General features: G+C 42.1%; 1 protein-coding gene across 2 annotated transcripts in view; it reads left to right on the forward strand.

Moving 5' to 3' along the window:
* LOC106585132 (lysyl oxidase homolog 2B) overlaps positions 1 to 21,475 on the forward strand; it is a 67,101-nt gene extending 45,626 nt beyond the window's left edge. For both annotated transcript variants that reach the window (XM_014170995.2, XM_014170996.2), the window contains exons 6-14: positions 10,045 to 10,228; positions 13,280 to 13,431; positions 13,670 to 13,837; positions 14,884 to 15,049; positions 15,345 to 15,585; positions 16,152 to 16,267; positions 16,682 to 16,818; positions 17,146 to 17,257; positions 19,830 to 21,475. In XM_014170995.2, coding sequence (XP_014026470.1) covers positions 10,045 to 10,228; positions 13,280 to 13,431; positions 13,670 to 13,837; positions 14,884 to 15,049; positions 15,345 to 15,585; positions 16,152 to 16,267; positions 16,682 to 16,818; positions 17,146 to 17,257; positions 19,830 to 19,900 — 1,347 coding nt within the window. In that variant the 3' untranslated portion in view covers positions 19,901 to 21,475. The remainder of the gene's footprint in view (positions 1 to 10,044; positions 10,229 to 13,279; positions 13,432 to 13,669; positions 13,838 to 14,883; positions 15,050 to 15,344; positions 15,586 to 16,151; positions 16,268 to 16,681; positions 16,819 to 17,145; positions 17,258 to 19,829) is intronic.
* The last annotated feature ends 2,714 nt before the right edge of the window (positions 21,476 to 24,189 follow it).

Genomic DNA, 24,189 nt, shown 5'->3' on the forward strand with positions numbered 1-24,189 from the left:
AGTGAGATGTTGTAATCTGAATAAAGGGAAAGGCCATTTTTGCCACCACGGACTTACTAAACCACTGCATTCTGTCTATAGAAATATAATCACAACACTGGATATAGCCAGACCTATTGACTTGACTGGTGATACCTTTTCTAATGATGCTATTTCTATGATTCAGTCAGATTTCTGCTATGCCACTGCTGAGCTATGGCAAATAAAACATACAGTCGATAGGGGAAATACTGTAGCTGTGGGGGTCGAACTATATTCTGTCAATATGAGTGGGTTAATTTATCTCTGATCGCATTAATCCTGTGAGAGATTGATGGACAATGTAGTTTTCTGAGACGCAAGAAACACTGACACTCAGAAACACTTTAGCTACTTGGCTTTGTTAAGCCCATCTGCAGTTTTTTATGTTTACTGTCAAGTGATTCATTGTCATGGACTCAGGATCTGTGGGAAGGAGATAATTCATGCTGGTCTATTGAAAACATCTTGTGGGAATCCCACGTCTATTTTGCACATCCAAGTGCTGTACAGATGTAGGATCTTAATTTGCACTAACTATTTTGACATACGTTGCTGCTACTGTTTATTATCTATCCTGTTGCCTAGTCACTTTACCCCTACCTACAGTATATGTACATATCTACCCCAATTACCTCGCAGCCTTGCAAGTTAACGTTACTCATTGTGTATTTTTTTTTAAAATATTTTTTAAAGTATATTTCTTTCTATATTTTTCTCTCTGCATTGTTGGGAAGGGCCTGTAAGTAAGCATTTCACTGTTAGTCTACACCTGTTGTTTACGACGAGTGTGAATTTGAATTTGATCACCTTGTTCCAAGAGAACTTTAATGCAATGCAAGAAATGTCAAACTTGTAGTTTATTGGAGGTTTAAAAAGGCTTCTGAAGTTTCCACTTTGAAATTTCAGCCTTGATTTTTTTTCTCGAAAAATGTATAAAAAATGTCCATTTATTATAATCCACATAATAATTCACATTTCCTGTTGCTGCAAAAATATTTTCCTGCTGTAGCAAACTGGCTCAAATTAAGATCTTACATTAGAATGCATGCCTGCCTGCTCTGTCACTTTCCACATCACAGTGTTTTGTAGCGAGCTGGGCATAACCAGGGACATCCCATAGGGTGTGTCTCAAATGGCACCCATTACCCTATATAGTGCACTAATTTTGACCAGAGCCTCATTGACCCTGGTAAAAGGTAGTGGACTATAAAGGGAATAGGTGGCGATTTGGGACTCAGAATATTCCCATTATACATGTTTAGCTCTGCCTCAAGGCTGTACAGATCCAGAGTACATTTCACAACAGCTTTATCTAATAGCATAACCAAATGACATGGATTGCAGTTGAAATTACATTAAAAGTACATTGTGCAAGTGATCAATGCTGTTCGAAATTCTGAACAAATTATTAAAACAATTGTGAAGATCTCCACAGACCTGCGACGACCGATGCATGCTGTCTTGAACATGCAGATTTAACATAAGAAGAAATGTATAGTTACAGTAACCTCAAAATGTGGCCATGAAAGTGTTACTCATTTAAATGTTGAATGTCGGATTAGTTTGTAAGATAGACTTAACTTTAGGCTATTTACTGTACTTCAAAAGTAATATTTAATATCAACATTTAAAGGAGATGTGCATTCGTAAAGTATTCAGACCTCTTGACTTTTTCCACATTTTGTTACGTTAGACTTGTTTTAAAGTGGATTTTTTTTTTATTCTTCAAACAGGTTTTTCGAAATTTTTGCAAACGTATTACAAATAAAAAACAGAAATACCTTATTTACATAAGTATTCAGACCCTTTGCTATGAGACTCGAAATTGAGCTCAGGTGCATCCTGTTTCCATTGATCATCCTTGAGATGTTTCTACAACCTGATTGGAGTCCACCTTTGGTAAATTCAATTGATTGAACATGATTTGGAAAGGCACACACCTGTCTATATAAGGTCCCACAGTTGACAGTGTATAAGTTCCCACAGTTGACAGTCAGAGCAAAAACCAAGCCATGAGGTCGAAGGAATTGTCCGTAGAGCTCCGTGACAGGGTTGTGTTGAGGAACAGATCTGGGGAGAGGTACGAAACATTTCTGCAGCATTAAAGGTCCCCAAGAACACAGTGGCCCCATCATTCTTCAATGGAAGAAGTTTGGAACCACCAAGACTCTTCCCAGCCAAACTTAGCAAACGGGGGAGAAGGGCCTTGGTCAGGGAGTTGAGGAAAAAATATTATTTAATCAATTTTAGAATAAGGCTGTAGCGTAACAAAATGTGGAAAAAGTCAAGGGGTCTGAATACTTTCCGAATGCGCTGTCTCTACTGCTTGGATAGTTCCATCTGAGCCTCTGGCTTAATCCAATTGTGTTTGAATAGGACTAAATCAAATCAAACTTTAAATGCACTTTTATTAATTTGTAGACAAACTGGAATTAAAGCCAGACTAAGTCAGTGACACAGATGTAACTATCCAAGCAGAAGATACATCTCCTTCAAATTATGATATTTGGTTGTGTTGACAACCAAACACAATTCAAATCACTAAATATCATTACATTGTAAATCAACCTGGGCCCATATCCACAAAGCATCTCAGCGTAGAAAATTGGTCGTAAGTGCTGAGAATAGAGACATTTTACTGGTGTCTTGCAGCGATTCAGTGGTTCCTGAGTTGTTAAAATAATTTTTGGATAATTCTATACAATCAATCAATAAATAATCTAGATCTACATGCAACAGTATCTCTTGTGCCTTTGACAATGATTTCACGAGGCCTATTTCACATGAAATGCCTAAATACTTATAACAAATAGGCTTATAAATAAACATGTTTTTCTTTCGATTATTTAATTACTTACATTATTTTATTTCAAGCTATCCCTTTCAAGTGCAATATCAAATTGTTAACAAATATGGCTAATGTCACGGATCCCTCTGGAACTTTCATCACGCACACCTGTCTCCTATTCCCACTAATTAGTATTTGTATATATGTGCCCTTTGGTTTCCATAGTCTTGTCCGATTATTGTTACAATGGCCGTTGGTGCGTGTGAGTACCTGTGCTGTGTGTTTTGTGCCCTTGTGGATTGCACAGATGATTACGGGTCTCGTCCCGTGTGTTAATCATTGTGCGCGTGTGTATTTATTCGAGGTACTCCTCGCTCTTTTGTTTGGGTTTCAACCCTGTGTTTTGTGTACGTGTTTGTTTGGTCTTCGTCCCCGTGCCTTTACACAGCACGCCGTAATTTGGGCTGAATAGAAAACCCTATTACGCATTCCTGCGCCTGTCTTCCGAATCATTGTTACCAACGTGACACCTAAATTGGGCATGCCTATAAATTGGGCAATTGAAGGCTAGGGATTATGTTAACTTTGATTGTGTTTGATGAAAATGATAGACCTTTCAAATGTTATATGCAACGTTTTTTGCAACAATATTGGCAAGTGACTTGAGGCCGACAATCCAAAAGCGATTTAGAGTTGTTAACAACGACTTACACTAGATGATTGGTAGGGGGCACTGTGTTGAAACCGCCACGCCTCCATCTTGGCACTCCCGCACCTTTGTAAAAAAATTTTTTGGAAGCTATAGTAATGCATTTATTAATGTATACATTCCTTTTTTACACGTTTATTCTATTACAGACACCTTAATGCATACTTTTAAATTATATTATGTGAGCTAAAAATGAAAAAAGATAAACATTTTCCTTAAAGTATAATTTTTTGAGATTACTAATGTTACTGTCCCCACTAGAACAAAACAATACTTACATTTTGAAATATTTAATTGAAATACTGTAGAATTCCATTCCTTCCTATGGATGACTGCTACTACTTGGGAGTGCCAATATGTGACCGACCTGCTCGATTCAGTCTTATGCAGCAAAATTTGAAATTGTGTTTTTTACTTTTGATAAAAGTACAGACTCAGAGCTAGAAAATGTTATATCATACACTACAGTTGAGAAACAATGGGAAAGTAATTCTGCTTTGAAAGTTGATTAACGTCTCTAGGGTATGTGGGACAGTAGCGTCCCACCTCGCCAACAGCCAGTGAAATAGCAGAGCGCCAAATTCAAAACAACAAAAATCTCATAATTCAAATTTCTCACACTTACAAGTATTATACACCATTTTAAAGATAATCTTCTCATTAATCCAACCACACTGTCCGATTTAAAAAAAAGGCTTTACGGCGAAAGCATAGCATTAGATTATGTTAGGACTAGAGGTCGACCGATTAATCGGAATGGCCGATTAATTAGGGCCGATTTCAAGTTTTCATAACAATCAGAAATCGGTATTTTTGGACGCCGATTTGGCCGATTTTAATTTATTATTATTTTTTTTAAATGTTAGTCCTTTATTTAACTAGGCAAGATAGTTAAGAACACATTCTTATTTTCAATGACGGCCTAGGAACGGTGGGTTAACTGCCTTGTTCAGGGGCAGAACGACAGATTGAATCCCCGAGCTGACAAGATAACAATCTTGCAACCTTACGGTTAACTAGTCCAATGCTCTAACCACCTGCTTTACATTGCACTCCACGAGGAGCCTGCCTGTTACGCGAATGCAGTAAGAAGCCAAGGTAAGTTGCTAGCTAGCATTAAGCTCATCTTATAAAAACAATCAATCAATCATAATCACTAGTTAACTACACATGGTTGATATTACTAGTTTATCTAGCCTGTCCTGCGTTGCATATAATCGCTTAGGTACACGTTGCTCCAACCATAAACATCAATGCCTTTCTTAAAATCAATATACAAGTATATATTTTTAAACCTGCATATTTAGTTAATATTGCCTGCTAACATGAATTTCTTTTAACTAGGGAAAATGTGTCACTTCTCTTGCAAACAGAGTCAGGGTATATGCAGCAGTTTGGGCCACCTGGCTCGTTGCGAACTGTGAAGACTATTTCTTCCTAACAAGGACAGCCGACTTCGCCAAACGGGGGATGATTTAACAAAAGCGCATTTGCGAAAAAAGCACAATCGTTGCACAACTGTACCTAACCATAAACATCAATGCCTTTCTTAAAATCAATACACAGAAGTATATATTTTTAAACCTGCATATTTAGCTAAAAGAAATCCAGGTTAGCAGGCAATATTAACCAGGTGAAATTGTGTCATTTTGCGTTCATTGCACGCAGTCAGGGTATATGCAACAGTTTGGGCCGCCTGGCTCGTTGCGAACTAATTAGCCAGAATTTTACGTAATTATGACGTAACATTGAAGGTTGTGCAATGTAACAGGAATATTTAGACTTAGGGATGCTACCCGTTAGATAAAATACGGAACGGTTCCGTATTTCACTGACAGGAAAAACGTTTTGTTTTCGAGATTATAGTTTCCGGATTCGACCATATTAATGACCTAAGGCTCGTATTTCTGTGTGTTATTATGTTATAATTAAGTCTATGATTTGATAGAGCAGTCTGACTGAGCGATGATAGGCAGCAGCTGGCTCGTAAGCATTCATTCAAACAGCCCTTCACAATGCATTGCGCTGTTTATGACTTCAAGCCTATCAACTCCCAAGATGAGGCTGGTGTAACCGATGTGAAATGGCTAGCTAGTTAGCCGGGTGCGCGCTAATAGCGTTTCAAACGTCACTCGCTCTGAGACTTGGAGTAGTTGTTTCCCTTGCTCTACATGGGTAACGCTGCTTCGAGGGTGGCTGTTGTCGATGTGTTCCTGGTTTGCGCCCAGGTAGGAGCGAGGAGAGGGACGGAAGCTATACTGTTACACTGGCAATACTAAAGTGCCTATAAGAACATCCAATAGTCAAAGGTATATGAAATACAAATCGTATAGAGAGAAATAGTCCTTTAATTCCTATAATAACTACAACCTAAAACATCTTACCTGGGAATATTGAAGACTCATGTTAAAAGGAACCACCAGCTTTCATATGTTCTCTTGTTCTGAGCAAGGAACTTAAACGTTAGCTTTTTTACATGGCACATATTGCACTTTTACTTTCTTCTCCAACACTTTGTTTTGCATTATTTAAACCAAATTGAACATGTTTCATTATTTATTTGAGGCTAAATTGATTTTATTGATGTATTATATTAAGTTAAAATAAGTGTTCATTCAGTATTGTTGTAATTGTCATTATTACAAAAAGGAAAAATAATCGGCCGATTAATCGGCAGCAACCTTTTTTGGCCCTCCAATAATCGGTATCAGTATCGGCGTTGAAAAATCATAATCGGTCGACCTCTACTACGGGCGTGTTTGTATATTCAATCTGGAGTGCCAGAGTGTGCTCAGAGTGCGCTCTGGGCGTTCATAAACTCAGAGCGTTGTCAGATTGTACGTTCGTAAATTCAGAGCGCGCACTGGATGCTCTGGCCGAGGAGTAGGGTTGATCCGAGCGTTCTGACCTAACAGCAGTCAAGCACCCACGTTAACTGGCTAACGTTGGCTAGTTTGCTAGCTACTTCCAGACACAAATAAGGGAACAGCTCACTTTGACCGTTTTACTCGCCCTAGCAGAGCTGGTTAGGCTGTTTTTCTGTTATCCAGAGTGTTGGTGACTGCAACTGTGCTGCTGGCAACAATTTAATTGCCAACTTTTACTGATACCTGCCATATTCAACGGGTGTAGAAAGTTCGTAAATTTGTCAGTTATTCTGTGCTCTGTCACACTCAGACGAGTGCTCTGAAATCAGAGTAGATAGCCAGAGTGAATTTACCAACTACGTCTATCGACAGTCATCGCAGTGACATCATGAACATTCTATTGAAATCGTTACTTGTATAGTGGAGTCTTTTGTTTAGCTAGCTAGCAAGCTCAGCAATGAACCATAATCATAACTTTACTACCCTGCATGAATTGTTATTTATTTTACCTTTATTTAACTAGGCAAGTCAGTTAAGAACAAATTCTTATTTTCAATGACGGCCTAGGAACAGTGGGTTAACAGCCTTGTTCAGTGGCAGAACAACAGATTTCTACCTTGTTAGCTCGGGGATTCGATCTTGCAACCTTTCAGTTACTAGTCCAACGCCCTATCCACTAGGCTACCTGCCTTCCCAGATAGCTAACCAACCAGGTTCAATGTTAGCTAGCTAACCTAAGCTATCATACTCTAATTCCACTTTGCATTCCACTGATTTCAAAACTCAGTCCTCCAGAAAGTGGAGAGCAACAGCTTTGCAGTTCTACTATGTGATATCTTTCAAAAAGCCGCGTTAGAAAGGATTACCTACACATACTGACCAGCTCATGTTGTAGACAGAAGCGTACTACATGGAAGACCAATCCGAACTCATCTCTCGGCATGTCCAGCCCACCCATTATCTCAGCCAATCATGTCTTTTTCTGTTGCTAAACCAACTAGGCTCGTAATTTAACAATTTTATTAGTATTTACAGATGGCATACAAGTTTGTTATTAAGGCACATGAAAGTTCACTTGTTCCAGAAGGCATTTCTGCCTTCTGCATTTTGATTTTTTTAAAAGTTTACGTTCAAATTGCTCTCCTGTGAAGTAGTGACGCGCGACATAAGCCTAGTTTACTGAAATGAGTCACATATGGCCGACCGGTGGCTTCAAAGCCTCTCAATGGCCAATATAAAGCAATAGCAATCCAGGGTTTATATACCTCATTGATTGTTAAACGGTAGTGATGAGTGTGTTGATATAATGGTAACACTGTCAAAATTCTGCTTTTAACAACCAGAAAAATGTGTTTAAAAAAGGTTATAAGCATGCCAAAACATTAGGCGATAATTAAGAGAAGTGATTGTGTCAAGCGAAATTAATCAAACGTTTTACACTTGCAACATTAATATGTACAGTCACATTCACCGTGGTTGTCTGAAGCGTGCTATAGAGTTCCCAGCTGGCGATGCCTCATTGCAATTGGTTATTCCCCATCATTTGCAACAATGTCAATGAGCATCATCACTATCTTTCCTTTGCTGTACCTCAAACTGTCGTGATTACCAGGTGAAATAAACATTTATGAGTTGATTTTACTCCTGGCTCAGAGTTTGTCTGGGCAGTGTCTTAGCATCACCCTAAAACCTACTCTGAGAGGTTTTTTTGTTTTAAAACCAGTTTTAACAGGATTCCTAGGACCTTTCTGAGATGCTTTGTGGATACGGGCCCAGAGCTTGAAACTCTAGGCCTATTGTATTGTCTATTTTTTGTTGAATTATTGGATGAATTGAAACAATAGCTGTTGATTAATGCAAATGATATACAGGCCTAAATAACATTGATGATATGAGTGATAAAGTATGGTCAAATTTAATTTGCACTGTTAAACCTACCCTTTGGAATGACTTCGACAGCAACAGTGAATCTGTTTAGCTTTTAAGTGGAGATCTCTTAACAATCACTCTCATGAAAGCACATTGGTAATAGTCTATGACTAATATCAAAGATAAACAGCACTGGGTTTGGTTAAAACTCTCTATGGGAGACCAAAGGGTAGCTGTAGATTGATACATTCTCCAGTAGGTGGTGCTGCCCAGTCTAGTTTTCTGATAGTGGATATAACTTTGATGATCTGACGTTGTTTTAAAGGTACGAATTCAACCTATTTTATACAAGGTTAGTCTATCCTGAAATGTGGTTACCATGATGACATAATCCTATGGTTGAAATTTCACCCTCAAAACCACAGTTTACATTGGATTGATTTGGAAAAAGTCATCAATGTATTTTCTACGTAGATTCCATGTCACAATACATTGACATATTATGTTGAAACAACGTTGATTCAACCAGTTGTAATAAGGGTCGTCTAAAGGAGACCTAAATGCGGCGTGTGAAGTGCTCATATTACTTTTAATGAAAACACTTTGCAAAGTAACAAAACAACCAACAACAGTCCCGTCAGGTACAAACAACGAAACGGAAAACAACCACCCACAAAACCCCATGAAAAACAGGCTGCCTAAGTATGGCTTCCAATCAGAGACAACGAAAAACACCTGCCTCTGATTGGAAACCATACCCGGCACCAACATAGAAAATACAACAGAACGACAATCTAGACAACCCACATAGAAAACAGAAAACCCAAAATACATAGACAAAAACACCCCCCTGTCACGCCCTGACCAATCTACTATGGAAAAATGACCTCATACTAAGGTCAGAACATGACACCAGTTTGTTCCAAGTGGGAAAGCATTATTTTTACACTATGAAGTATTAGGATCCTGAACAACTTGAGGCAGAATAAGACTTCGCTGTGTTGCCAGAGTTGTTTGTGCACACTGCTAATATGGCACACTGCTAATAAGCTAATTCTCTGCATTTGAGAATTCTATTCCTGTCCCTGCTTCGGTTCAAATTGTCAATCCAATTTTCAAAACCATATTTCCCTCTTTCCCTGCCACAAGTTCACCTAAGAAATATTCAGGCATCACTCAAATACTTACTGCTTTCGAATATGTAAACATTCTATGATGGCTTTGGTATTTTATGTTTTTCATATACCTATTTAGAATATTATAGGTTATAGTTTCCTTTTTTGGCATGGGAACACAAACCACAAATCGGTGTCAATCCCAAACTGCATGCTAACACTTATGCATTGCTGTCTGTAATTACAAATCACAGTAAATAAGATACGGTTATGCTACTAATGTGTCCACTTCCAATTTGCCAAAACTGTAAATGGGAGTAACATTTACCACTGTGTAAACTTGGAGCCACCCAGTCTGTAGACTCACAGCCCTCACTCAATCTTTCTTCTAGCTTCCCAGAAAGTCTGGGAAAGAGCCAATTCAAAACGGAGGTTTTGTAACTCTTTATAGATGGCAACCTCTAGACAGTTATTTATTTCTCTATAAGGAATCATTCATTTATGGAAAGTTGAACTCTGTAATTCTGCTTTTTGGACCATTAAGGTCTACTTACAGTACCTTCTATTGTCTTTCATATTTCAGTATGTGTTAATGTGACTTAATGCATATGCCTTGCTTTGGGTGTTCGACTAACTCGGCCTACTATGGGTCTGATCTCCCTCTTGTTCCTGCAGCAAACGTTGGTGCGTCTGCGAGGTGGGGCCATCGTAGGGGAAGGTCGTGTGGAGGTGCTAAAGAACAGCGAGTGGGGAACCATCTGTGACGATAATTGGAGCCTCCTGTCAGCCACGGTGGTGTGTCGAGAGCTGGGCTTCGGGAGTGCCAAGGAGGCCCTCTCTGGTGGTCGGCTTGGACAGGGTAGGGATTGGAACTCAGTCCTACTTACAATAACAGTGCCAATCACAATATTACATCTGGCCAAGTACATGATGGGCATTCCAACATATTGGTCAGCCTAGCAGTTGACTGGGCTGAAGATGAAGTTGACTATTATCATGTTTGATCTATGTAAAAGGCCTTGAATAGATTTAAAAACACACCTTTGTTATTACATAGGTAATCAAAATCAGATTAGAGGTCATGCAAGTTTTTCTGTTTATTTTTTAGAGTAGTTGTTCAAGAGTATTGGGTTTGTTTCACCATTTTCAATCAACAGTCAATCAAACAACATTGGCCTAACTGCGCAAAGTCTGAGTAGAAATATGAGATACCACTTGAGTTCCTGGAATACAAAGAAACATTTACATGAACAGCTTAATTGTGTACTGTAGCTTTAGAACTACATGTGTTCACCAAATGTTGCAAAGGGAAAATGTCCAAAAGATCTAACAGTCTGTAATACTATCCCTTATTTGCTGACTTTTTGAGCCGTCACTAACCCTGACCTGAACAACAGGAAGTCTGCTGGAGGACCGGATCAGGCTGGGTTATAGAAATGGAATGGATCAGTTCAACTTTTTATTTGTTCTCTGCAGTTCAGAGCCCATATTCGTAAAGCTTCACAGAGTAGGAGTGCTGATCTAGGATAAGTTTGGCCTTTTGGATCATAATGACTAAGATAACATGAAAAAGGGGGACCTGTTCCCCAATCAGCATTCCTACTCTGATTCTTTGTGAATACAGGCTCAGGGTCACAGTGAGCTGAACAATGCAAGGCCATACTTGCCATATTCCAGGACTGTAATTGAAAGGCTGTAGTGGAGAGAAATACTATATTTAAAGAGTACATCATGTATCCACTCCCTTATTCAAGACCTCGTCTTTCCCTCCAGGGACATGGGCCCTGCCAAAACGAGGACATACTATTTATTGACCAGTTTTCTCTCACTCAGTATTACCTGCGGGGATATTAGTTAGCATGGATATTTTTTTTTACTGCAGAGGCAGACCAATAACTGAGGCTTAAAGGCATGGACCCTCCCCATATACAGTAGGTATCGCTGACTCACAGTCCAAATGATGTATTCAGTAGATCTTACAGTAACTGTAATCGTGGACTGATCGTGGACTACAGGAAAAGGAGGGCAGAACAGGCCCCCGATAACATCGACAGGGCTGTAGTGGAGCGGGTCGAGAGTTTCAAGCTCCTTGGTGTCCACATCACCAACGAACTATCATGGTCCAAACACACCAAGACAGTCGTGAAGAGGGCCCAACAAAACCTTTTCCCCTCAGGCCTCAGGAGACCGAAAAGATTTGGCATGGGTCCCCAGATTCTCAAAAGGTTCTACAGCTTCACCATCGAGAGCATCCTGACCGGTGACATCACTGCCTGGTATGGCAATTGCTCGGCATCTGGCCGTAAGGCGCTACAGAGGGTAGTGCATACGACCCAGTACATCACTGGGGCCAAGCTTCCTGCCATCCAGGACCTATATAATAGGCCAGTGTCAGTGGAAAGCCCATCAAATTGTCAGAGACTCCAGTCACCCAAGTCATAGACTGTTTTCTCTGCTACCGCACGGCAAGCGGTACCGGAGCGCCAAGTCTGGGACCAAACGTATCCTTAACAGCTTCTACCCACAAGCCATAAGACTGCTGAACAATAAAATCAAATGCACACTACAAATGCACACTCCACTACAGACTATTTACATTGACGCCCCCTCCCATTTGTTTTGTACACTGCTGCAACTCACTGTTTATTATCTATGCATAGTCACTTCACCCCTACCTACATGTACAAATTACCAAATTAACTAACCTGTACCCCCGCACACTGACTTGGTACCGGTACTCCCTGTATATAGCCTCGTTATTGTTATTTTATTGTGTTACTTTAGTTTATTTGAACTGCACTGTTGGTTAAGGGCTTGTAAGAAAGCATTTCACGGTAAGGTCTACACTTGTTTTATTCGGCGTATGTGACAAAGTTTGATTTGATTTAACTGTGTCTTTAAATAATTCACCTATTTTGAGTGAAGCTGAAGTGAAGGGCCATGCTCTACCAACTGAGCTACACGGGACACTATAACAGGGTTGAAAGGAATTGCACACTGCTGTTTTCCGAATAGGTACAGCTATTATTAGTTTTATCTCTGAGCTAGTCCACACAGGCATGACACTGAAAAAAGGAGTAGTAAATTACAGAATAATGGCACATTATGGAACATGGAAACAGCAGACGGGCTAAGTTTCAAATGGCACCCTATCCCTTACATAGTCCCCACTTTTGACCAAAAGTAGTACACTAGATCGTTGCTGTCTGATGAAAACCTCTTATCTCCAAAACAGGAACTTTTCAAAACATAATATTTTCCCATTAACAAACTAAAATTTCTGAAACATTTGGAGTTTCCTTTTATACATTCTTTTGGTCCTAGAGTCCTGACATGCTCAGTTTTCATTGAAGGGAGTTACTGCTTTCAATAAATGTAAAAAAAGTATATTAAATAGGCAAACATATTATTACAAGGTTTTCATCAGACAGTGACGATATGGGTACCATTTGAGAAGCATCCAGAGAGAATTCTGGACTGGTTGTTCCTTTTGGAAAAATATTTTCCCTACATGATTTACTACTGTCAAGCAGAAAGGAACACTATCTCTGTATCTAAGGCCTCCAGGAAAATAAGTTACAGAAAGACACATCTTAATAGCAGACCAGCTAGAACAGACATGAAAACATCCTCTTTAACCTTCAATAACGAAACTCATCTAATAAAGTGATGACAAGATCCTGCAAAGCATTAGAATTTGTGGTCTCCCATGAGCTTGTTGACTGAAACACCGAGTCTTGGGCTTTGACTTAGATTCACCACAGTCCCATTTACCTGTCAACGTGGAACCACACCGTTTTTGGCCATACTCAACTGTTATTTTAGCTTCCCTGAACGTCTGGGAAAGAGTCAACTCCAAGAGTCTCTGCCCATCCCTTACCAGTATTATTCTCCTTTTTGTGTTTCCCAGGTATGGGCCCAGTCCATATGAATGAGATTGAGTGCTCTGGCTTTGAGAAGTCCATCACAGAGTGCTTCTTCAACAAAGAGTCGCTGGGCTGCAGCCATGAGGAGGATGCAGCCGTGAGGTGTAACGTCCCAGCAATGGGCTTCCAGGAGAGGGTGAGTGTCTGTCTGTGTGTGTGTGTTAGTCAGGTAAAAAGCACAGGCTATCTTTAACGGAGACTTTATGTGCTGTTCTCATCACTAAGGTCAATAAGATTGAACATTTACCTACAGCACATTTCTTTCTTTCATAAAATATAAACATTGTATAATGTAGTAATGGACAAAGTAGTATTCCTATTGCTGCTATCTGTGTGTTTGTAGCTAAATACCTCTCATGTGTTTCTCTGTGCAGCTGCGTCTGAGTGGGGGACGTAACCCAAACGAGGGGCGTGTGGAGGTGCTGGTGGAGAGGAACGGCTCCCAGGCATGGGGTACGGTGTGCAGTGATGGCTGGGGCACCATCGAGGCTATGGTCGTGTGCAGACAGCTTGACCTCGGCTTCGCCAGCAATGCCTTCCAGGTGAGAAACGTTTTTTGAAATGTGTATTTATTGAACCTTTATTTATACAGGTAAATCAATTAAGAACAAATTCCTTGATTGACGACCTGTCCAAACATGCAGCATTACAGCACTGTACAGTTACCCTACTGAAAAAAGGTCATCAGCCTGTTGTGAATCTAAAAATGTCCTTGGCCCCCATACCATGTAGTCTGTCCTTTTGACATCAATTCTGTTCCAAATGACAGCTTTCCCAAATTAGGGCCCTCATTCAGTGTGTGTATGTCTCTAGTTGCCAGGGGTGACAAAAACCTCCTCTGGTGTTGTAGGACCGTCATCTCTTAACTGTTTGCACCTGAGAAGCGTTACACAGACCTTCCCATCAGACAGCACAGTATTTGTTGTGTCAAATGGATTTTTACTAGACTGCTTGATAACAGTAATAGTGGGTTTGGAAAATCTCTGTAAACCTTGGAATGGTAGAAATGATGTTTGCTATAGAACAGAGATTTATGAGGAATGATTACTGTTACTCCTGAATTACAACATAACACAACGTATGAATACAGTTAAACCATACCTATTTTGTAGTCTGTAGTTGGTTTTAATATGTGTGATGGCTACACTTCAGGGATAAATGAAGAACTAAGCCAAGTAACAGTGCCACTAATGCATAGCTAGAGAGATAATGAACAGGTTGCCCCCTCTTGTGGTAAAAAATATAAATATTTTTTTTTCTTTCGTTTTTAATTTAGGGGGTAGATAAGCTTTAATATTGCAGATAGATACCAACCCTCTTGTGGTTGATAGGAAAACTGCTTTGCCCATACAGTATGTGTTGCTATCCTCATAATGAATGTGAAAACTACCGGTACATCCTTCAAACTCATTTACACTTACTGGTATCTACATACATGTACTGTTGAATTATCCAACTACTTAATTGAACATATAAATACAATAGTATATTAGCATAGCAAACACAACCTATGACAAAATTCCCCCAAATTCTCTGTCTGATCTAAACCATTCCCTGACTGCTATCATGCTGTGATCCTGTCCCGTAGGAGACGTGGTACTGGCCAGGGGAGGTGAGTGCTGACCCTGTGGTGATGAGTGGAGTGCGATGTTCTGGCACTGAGATGTCCCTTTCCCAGTGCCTGCACCACGGAGCTCATCTTACCTGTCCTAAAGGAGGGGGACGCAATGCTGCCGGAGTCTCCTGCTCAGAGAGTAAGAGAACCCATACTGTCTTTTCCTCACAGACAGTCAGTCGTCTGCCTGGACTAGATGTCTTGCATTGAAAGAGGATGATTGCTTACATGCAAAAACATGCATTTGCCTGGCCTATTATGACTTGATGACTATTATAAGCATCCTTCAATCTTATCTTTCAATCTTTTGAGTGCGGACCTGTAACATTGTAATTTCAGTAGTCAGCAGGACTACATGTTACAGTAAATTGTGAGGATAAAGTACGGTCTGATTTCGAACCAGTAACCGCCAGAACTCCCTGCTCTCCCCTCAGCTGCCCCTGACCTGGTGCTGAACCCCCAGATAGTGGAGCAGACCACCTATATGGAGGACAGGCCCATGTTCATGCTGCAGTGTGCCTATGAGGAGAACTGCCTATCCACCACCTCCAGCGAGACCCCTGCCAACTCTTACCGCCGCCTGCTGCGCTTCTCCTCCCAGATCCACAACAACGGACAGTCTGACTTCCGTCCCAAGGCTGAACGCCACTCCTGGGTGTGGCATGACTGCCACAGGCAAGTAGCTCAATGGCTGTTCCTGTCTGTGAAACTGTCCGATCATTTCCTTTTCCAACAGGATTGGTTATTTTAGCACTGTTTGGAAATAACTGTCAGAAGCAACAACAAAAAAAAACACATGTTAAGAGAAAGTTCCACTGAAAATGTTCCATTTCCATAAGTTCTCTGCCCTGTAATTGACCATGGACTGAAACGTCTCAGATGTTTGTGGTCAAGGCATTGGGTGAACTGTGCAATGTTGGCAGCTTCATACAGTCACCAGCTCTACACACATCAAACCCTTGGTATATCCTCAGGTGGCCAAAACATGACAGCATGCAGCGGAGCTCCAATCAGCCTTCTGCCAACAGCCCTGTGGGATTATACATAGAATCGCCATTTTTAAAATAAATGTTTATTTTCGGTTTCTTTGGCCTTGGTGCCATGTGTTTCAACAGTGTCTCGAGCTCTGGAATAGAAACCTATCTGCTTCAGAGAGAATATACTAAGCACCTCACTGTGATTGCACTGTGATTGCAAGCTAGAGGTTAGTTGAATAAACGTGTGTCTCTCTCTGTGTCCAGCCATTATCACAGCATGGAGGTGTTCACCCACTACGACCTGCTCAGCCTCAACGGCACCAAGGTGGCAGAGGGACACAAGGCCAGCTTCTGTCTGGAGGACACCGAATGTGAAGAGGGTAAGAGCCTGGAGAGACAGTGTGCATCCCAAATGGCACCCTATTCCCCAGTGCACTACTTTTGACCGAGGCCATGCAGCTTACCTATTCATGCCATCCTCCGGCAACCTTTTACCCTTTTTTACTCTATTATGCCAACCTGAACCAAACTGTGCTGTGTCATTCTTTTCAGCCTGGTTCCAGTAACTATGGCAGATGTGTAAATAGGCAAGTTCAGTAGGTTTGGCTACGCTTTGTTCAGCTCAGTAGTGTGGAAAGCCCTCGTCTACCCAGTGTTCCTCACTCCAAGCGGAATATAATACAGCCTTTACCCATCCAACTCTGAGCAATAGCCCAACTGTCACTCACAAAAACATCCATCATGCAAAAGTATGTGCTTACCTGTTTGTCTTTGATTGATTATAACTTTGGCAGGTATTGAGAAAAGATATGAGTGTGCCAACTTTGGGGAACAAGGCATCACTGTGGGCTGCTGGGATACGTACAGACATGATATTGACTGCCAGTGGATCGACATCACAGACATTAATCCCGGAGATTACATATTCCAGGTAAGTGACTTTTCTGGTTACATGCTGTAAACTCCCAAATGGCACCCTATTCCCCATATAGTGCACTACTTTTGATAGGGCTTTGGTCAAAAGTAGTGCACTATAGGGAATAGGGTGCAATTTTGGCCGTAACCAAAGTCATGCCACCACTATTATTCTATGTTATCGATTGAGGTTTTTCATGTTGTATGCAAACTATGTATTTTGTTAGTTGTAGAGTTGGATTGGCTTCCTTGTCATCTCCATGTTGGACTAGTTGTCTCTGCCGGACACAGTCTTGTTAGATTGTCAGTATGGCCACTCGCAGCATTTGCCTCTGTCCCACAGGTTGTTATTAACCCTAACTATGAGGTGCCTGAGTCCGACTACTCCAATAACTTCATGAAGTGCAGATGCAGATACGACGGCCACCGCATATGGATGTACAGCTGTCATAATGGTAAGGCAATGGTGCACCAACCATTGGTAGAGCGACAGTTTTACATCATACATTCTGTGTTACTGCATTGTTCCACCACCCTCCTTGACTTAAAAGATAATTCCACTCATAAATGAAAGTTAGATGTTTTCCGAAGTAGACTAATGTCAAGATATATTGACCCAGCTATATGCCATTCATTTTTGGTGGAGGCATACGCAGTTGTTGGATCTACACAACTGATGTCGTGGGTGTTATGTATGGTACCGTATATTGTAATGGTTTACGACAGTGTGCTGCTTTACGTATGAATGTGTTGTCAGAATGAGTGGCACATGTCATAAAATGTCAGTGACGTATTCAGTCCTCTACTGTGGAACAACCTGACCCTGAACGGCGAAAAGTGCACCTTTACAGCTCCAGCCGTTGAGTTTGTGGGAGTCCGCCTGTCGGCAAAAGGCATTGGCCCACTCATGTCAAACATTGAAGTCGTCCACCGCATCCCAGAACCTACCTCAGCCTCTCAGGTGGCCTCATTCTTGGTCATGACAGCCTAGTACCTCCGGTTTCTGCCCCACTACTCTCAGACCACAGCGCCCCTTCGCCAGCTCCTCAAGAAAGACGAGTCATGGGCCTGAACACGGGTCTGCTCACGGGTCACCTGTGAAGCCTCAGCTGGAGCACTAGGAGCTGTCCTCTCACAGCTGCAGAATGGCATTGAGAGGCCCGTCGCCTTTGCTTCGAGGGCCCTGAGCCCCACTAAGTAACGGTACTCTGTGGTCGAACAAGAAGCACTGGCCTGTGTCTGGGCGTGCGAAAAGTGGTACCTCTACCTATACGTCCGGCTTTTCACGCTCCGAACCGACCACCAGTCTCTCACGACACTAGTGTGAGCCTCAGGAGCTGGACACAAGCCACTCCGGCTGCACAGATGGGCCGACCGCCTCAGACAGTACGACTATCAGCTGAAGTTCTCTCTGGGGAGGGATAACGTGGTTGCAGACCTCCTCTCACGCTCCATTGACGCTCCGATTGTCTTGCCAAACGACAAAACAGAGCTCGTACAAATGCTCTACGCTCCCCTTCAGCCAGCCGTCTCAGGAACTGAGAACTGAACTGGAGGAACTGAAGCAAGCATCGGAACAGGACCCCACACTGTATACCCTGCACACCTACATACGCACTGGATGGCCAGCATGTGTGCCTGAAGAGCTGGTGCCTTTCGCCAGGGTGAAGAACAAGCTTTCTTGCTGGGAAGACGTCTGTGTCTCTCGGGGGTTGTGCATTGTGGTCCCGGGTGGCCTGCGTGCGCGTGTTCTATCCATAGCCCACAAAGGTCACTCATAGTGAAGGTGTTCGAGACCTTGTGGAGTGGCCAGGCATCGACCACGACATTGAAGCCCTGTTCAGAGATTGTGCTGCATTCCTCCTCAGTGGGAAAACAGGAAAGTCCGCCGGTGGCGTATGAACTCAGTGGCCAGTGGTTCCTGTCGGAACTGTCACAGCTCAGGCTATCATGGACATCCTAGACAGACTGTTCACAAGGTGGAGCTTACCCCTCACCCTCACCAAGGACAATGGGCTCCAACTAACCTCTGTCGAGTTCTCCTCCTATCTCAGCAACAAGGGAATCAAACACATCCGCATGGCCTACTACAACCCACAAGCTAAAGAAGGGGTGGAACGTTTCAACCAAACGCTGTAGAACGGCATCTGAGCGCACCTGGTCTAGGGGTGCACGTTTCGTACTACCTTGAACCAAACACTCATGCGCTACAGAGCAAGCAAACACCCAACAACACAGGTCTCCCCGGGATCTCTCATGCTAGGTCGTGAGATGGAACGGCCACTGGACAGACTCAGAACACAGAGCATAGCAGCACCGGCGACTAGTCGCACCCAAGCAAAGCAGGCAGTGACCAGGTACCAAAGAACAATTAAACAGGGTTTCAACAAGACAGAGACACCACCTGATGGACCTCCACTACTACCACCCGAGTCCCAGCCTCTGTGGGCTCCCGAAGGGCCAGAGCCACAAGCGGTGGCGGCTGAAGAACGGCCTATGCGGGCACGAACTCGCCCTGCTCATCTGGAGGACTACTTAACCTCCATTCCCTCTTAGGCTCCGTTAGGTGTCTTAGCCAACCTCCAGGTTAATGGACGGAACTGTCTAGTTTGGAGAGTCGTTGTTTACCTCTTCAGTTTAAGGGTTAATGTTTCTTACAGGTATCACTCTAGGTTCTATGGACATTTTTAGTTAGTACCAGTCCCTGGTTTTGGAAAGGGGGGGAAATGTTATGTATGGTACGACGCGCTGTACGTCGTACTGTACGTTGTTACGGTTTACGACAGTGTGCTGCTTTACGTATGAATGGGTTGTCAGAATGAGTGGCACATGTCATAAAACGTACAATGTGAAACTGTGCCAGTTTGCCTTCTTTTACAGCTAAGCTCGATATAACAGTGGGGACTTGGTTTCATCTTGACATTAGACGTCTGACGAACTTTGGTTTGAAAGTGTAATGCGTTGAAAGTTTTGCGAACTTTTGAAATGTAACACTGTGCGAACACTTGTCTCCTTTCCTGTGTCCAGGTGGTTCGTTAAGCACAGAGACTGAGGAGTCCTTCCCTGGGCTACTGAACAACCAGGTTATCCACAGATAAAAGGGTGAAAGAGAAAGAGAAGAGCAGAATCATCACCACCACAGAGAGACTGCCAAAAAGCCCCCAAACACTAGCTCTCTCCCCCTCTCCCTCCCAGTCAGCAGTCCAGGATAACGTTTATCGTGTTGCCAATACGCCTACAGCTGTTATGAACCCTCCTAGTGGGGAGTGCCACAGTATATGGACAGCACTCATTGATTATGCCTAAAGAAGCAACCCACTGCCCACCTCTTTCAGACATCCCCTCTCCTTCTTAGGCAGACCATTTGATGTATCCTTCTGTCTTCCCAAAACCAGGTAGCCTCTCCCAGTCCCAGCTCTCTGGTTGAGGTCAATACGGGACTGAGAGTTTCTCTGTCACGCTTGGGTTAGAGACATGAAATGTACATCCCCACTGCTCCCCACTAGAGGTGATGATGAGACGAATATGGCACCCTATTCCGTATATAGTGCACTATGTTTGGGCCCTGGACAAAATTAGTGCATTGTAAAGGGAATTCTGCTGCACTTTCTTTTTTTAATATGATAAAACGTTAATTCAAAGGTAATTTTCCCAGAGTTTGGATATCTCTGACAAATAAATCTCTCTCTTGGACTATGAACAAAGGCATATTTGGGAACACTACAGACTTTATTGATCATTAGCTAATAATAGTTTGTAATGGCTTTATGCAGTAGGTGCCTCATAAAGGCTCCTCTCTGAGTAGCTTAATGAAGATACTTATTGAGGATACAATACAGTACAATACCATAATAGGATGCAATAACTAACTGCCGGTAAGTGCATTGCTGTTGGGAAATGTTTAACAGTCTTATTCCAAGAGTTGTCCTGTGCTTTTTTTCTCACTTGGAATTGTGCAGGAAGTTGACATGTGATTTAATAATTTATTCTATTTCCTCTTCCTTGGGAAATGTAGACATCATTTTGAAGTGCAGGGTTGTTACCCTCACCAATCTTTTCATCTGTGGTACAGGGTACTCCCTCAGATGTCATCAATATGCTCAACAATATGCTCTATTTTAAGTTATTCTGTGGTGTTCTCTCACTCTGACATCTGTAATAAACCAAGTACCAGTCCCAAGTGCCTGAGAAGTTCCTTTTCCATTGTAAAAACTGTGACCAAATAGCAGACATTAGTCTGCTCCACACCACAACAGAGTGGTGGTGGTAGTACGGTAGTTAAAATGGAGGGAATACAACTAATCCCCCTCAGTGCCTTATAGTGAGAATATACATTTTTTTTGTTTCTTTTTGACATTCATGAACAATCTCATATTTTCCAGCAAACATCAGTAACTTATTGTTGTAAAAGTCAGGGATTTTAAGCGGTTTTTTCTTTTTTTACTCCGTTTTTTTCTTTTACAATAATGTGTGTGCGAGTGTCTCATTATTTTATTGTACTTTTTATAATGGTGGTACCAAACTGTCATCCTCTGTTTTATGAGGGTACAGTACAGTGACAGCTGAATCGCTAAAGTATGTTATGTATGCTAACTGTATACTTGATTGGAGTGTTTAAATCCATAATTTGCTTTGTTAACTATATTAAAGGTAAGATTTATTGAGCAAACAAATCTAAGTTGTTGGTTGTATTTTCAGATCTATACATTTAAATTAGGCCTAATGCCACCTCCATCACACATGGCAGGGGGCGGCAGGCTAGAGAGCCGAGCCAGCAACTGGAGGGTTGCCAGTTTGAATCCTGGGTCCAACGGGAAAAATCTGTCGGGAAGTGAGCTGGTGAGCGGAGGGTTGATGGTATCAAATCCTAGATGCCATTGCCTGCTGGTGTGCCCTTGAGCAATGCACTTAACCCCCAAGAACATCTCGAAGTGTGGCCACCCCCCACACTTCTCAACAACAACAAAAACTCTATATTTATTCGTATGTCTGTAGGAGGGGTTGGGTTAAAAGCGGAAGTACAATTTCGGTTGGACCTTGTGTGCAATTTTAAATCTTAATCACAGTTCTCTAATTTGCTGCCATCTTCTGGTTGTTTAAGGTAGTGATTTGGCTATGGCCCATAAAGGAGCAGTGTCTCATGTAGGACACAGTGTATGCTCTCCACCCTCGGGTCATCTATACACACGCTACAGTTTGTTCTTCGTTGCTCGGCTGACTTTCCTATCATTCCTACAGTATGGCCAAGGGATGTCCTTTAACATCTACATTGCAAGATTTCAACAGGAGTGACATTTGTTTTTAGTGTGGCATCAACGACATTCTCACAACTAGTTTAACTCTCATGTATGTATCCATGACATTTGTTAGGGACTTACGCGTTGTGCTATACCTAAAGAGGTGAGAAATACAGTTACTCTACATTTACGTTCGCAAGTGCCATGCTCTACCAACTGAACCACAACGGACATAATAGTCCATAAGGCAAATGTCAGAATGAGTTTGAAGTACTACAAAAAAATTTGACTTTCTGCAGCAAGCTAATCCAATTGCCAAGCTGTGTATGCTCTAAAACAGCTTTGTAACAGCATTGTATGCACTTAAATTGGAGCTGTTCACTTGGGTAACTGGTGTTCAGTGAAAACTAGAGATGGACTTCCTGTTGTCATTGGTTGGAGTAAATCCAGGCCTCATTGCTCTTTGTTTGGACTGTCTCCTGTGCTAATGTAAGCAGCCCTGTATTACTCAGCAGCAGGACTAATAAGGTTGATCTCCAGCACTCCCAGGAACAGGGCTGCTGTTAAGAAGACTGTGAAGCAGCTTTTCTGGTTAAGACAAATGCTCTAGGTCTAAAGCAGAGGCTGTGTACCAAATGGCAGCCTATTCCATATATAGTGGACTACTGTTGACAAGAGTAGTATGGGCCCTGGTCAAGTCAAAGTTGCCTAGTGCACTATAAAGGGAATAGGGTGCCATTTGGGACACAGCTATAGATGTAGCAGCTAGCCTCAGCGATGCATAGCCTGCTACCCTGGAAGATGGGATTCATCCAGGGCCATCAATTACACACCTAACACCCCCTCTGACACTTTTAGTTTTTAGTCCTCCTGACTGATTAGATGTTAGAGGCGCAGGCAGGCGACATATCCAAGTGGTTGTTTAATCCCATACTATCTACCAAGACCACCCATTCCCCTGATGTACTGTAGCTAGTCTCTCTATTAATCTACCTCTTCCCACCAAGGCGGAAAATGGTAGCAAGAGCCATCTGAAGACCGGAAACCCCAAACCAGGTCTCCACAATACACACACTAGGCACGCACGCACACACACACAAAAGGTCTGGCTTGTTTTGCAACCAGGGAGGGAAGACCACCTACCATGCTGTGCCACCAGGAGGGGGAATGTCACAGGTAACTTGAGACGGAGTTCAGTGGGTAACGACAGACATTCGGTTGACTAGACACACTTGGGCCAGGGAAAATCTCCTTCTGCTCTATGAGGTAACAAAGAGCTGCATTCATGTGATAAAAGGTTAATTATGCGAGGCTTGGCTGAATAGATTCTGTGCGTACTAAAACTGAAGGGGATGGTTCAGCAGTCTCTTTCTCAGGCTCGGCCTGAGAGAAGACAGGGAACCAGAACAGGTGATTGGGTCTAATTTCTCTTATGGTCAAGAGTAACCTCAGAGTTCATGGGAAAGTCCTATCTCTGTGGTAGCATCCTAAATGGCACTCTATTCCCTATGTAGTGCAGTACATTTGACCGGAGCATAGGCTTACATAGGAAATAGGGTGCCATTTGGGATGCAGACTGTGTCCCTTTGTCCAATCTTACTCGAAATCTCCTCACCACCTTAGTTATACCCAGAATGACTTTTCTGGGAATATTTAGTTTAACGGTGAAAAATACTACTACTTTCAGGGAGATCTAGTCAGGCTTCTCCTCTATAAATCTTGTGGACAAGAGAATATATTACCTGGAACTGAAAGCAGATTTCTGGGAAGTCCTGTTTTTCAAGCCCTAGGTTGCAACTTTTCCCTCAAGAAACCCCCCACTCTGACCAGACATCAGTACACACACAGTATGTGTGAAACCAGTGTTTGTGCATCCATGCTACTATTGGATTGATGAAGAGGGCCAATCTCAGTCGAATGTACTGTCCCAAAAGAAGATGTGGATATGTCAATTTAGAGATAACATTTCTATTACAGATTATCATACAGTTCGTGTACAAATTGAAGTTGCAACAACCATTTTTGGACTTAATTAATAATATGTACCCATTGATTCTTGAAGAGTATAACTAACAAATATCTCATGAACTTAGTTCAACTGTCGTACCTCATCAGAACCCAAAATATAAGCTTGTTTTACTCCAAGTTTG

The sequence above is a fragment of the Salmo salar genome, chromosome ssa24 (genome assembly GCF_905237065.1).
Source record: "Salmo salar chromosome ssa24, Ssal_v3.1, whole genome shotgun sequence".
NCBI classification, from domain to species: domain Eukaryota; kingdom Metazoa; phylum Chordata; class Actinopteri; order Salmoniformes; family Salmonidae; genus Salmo; species Salmo salar.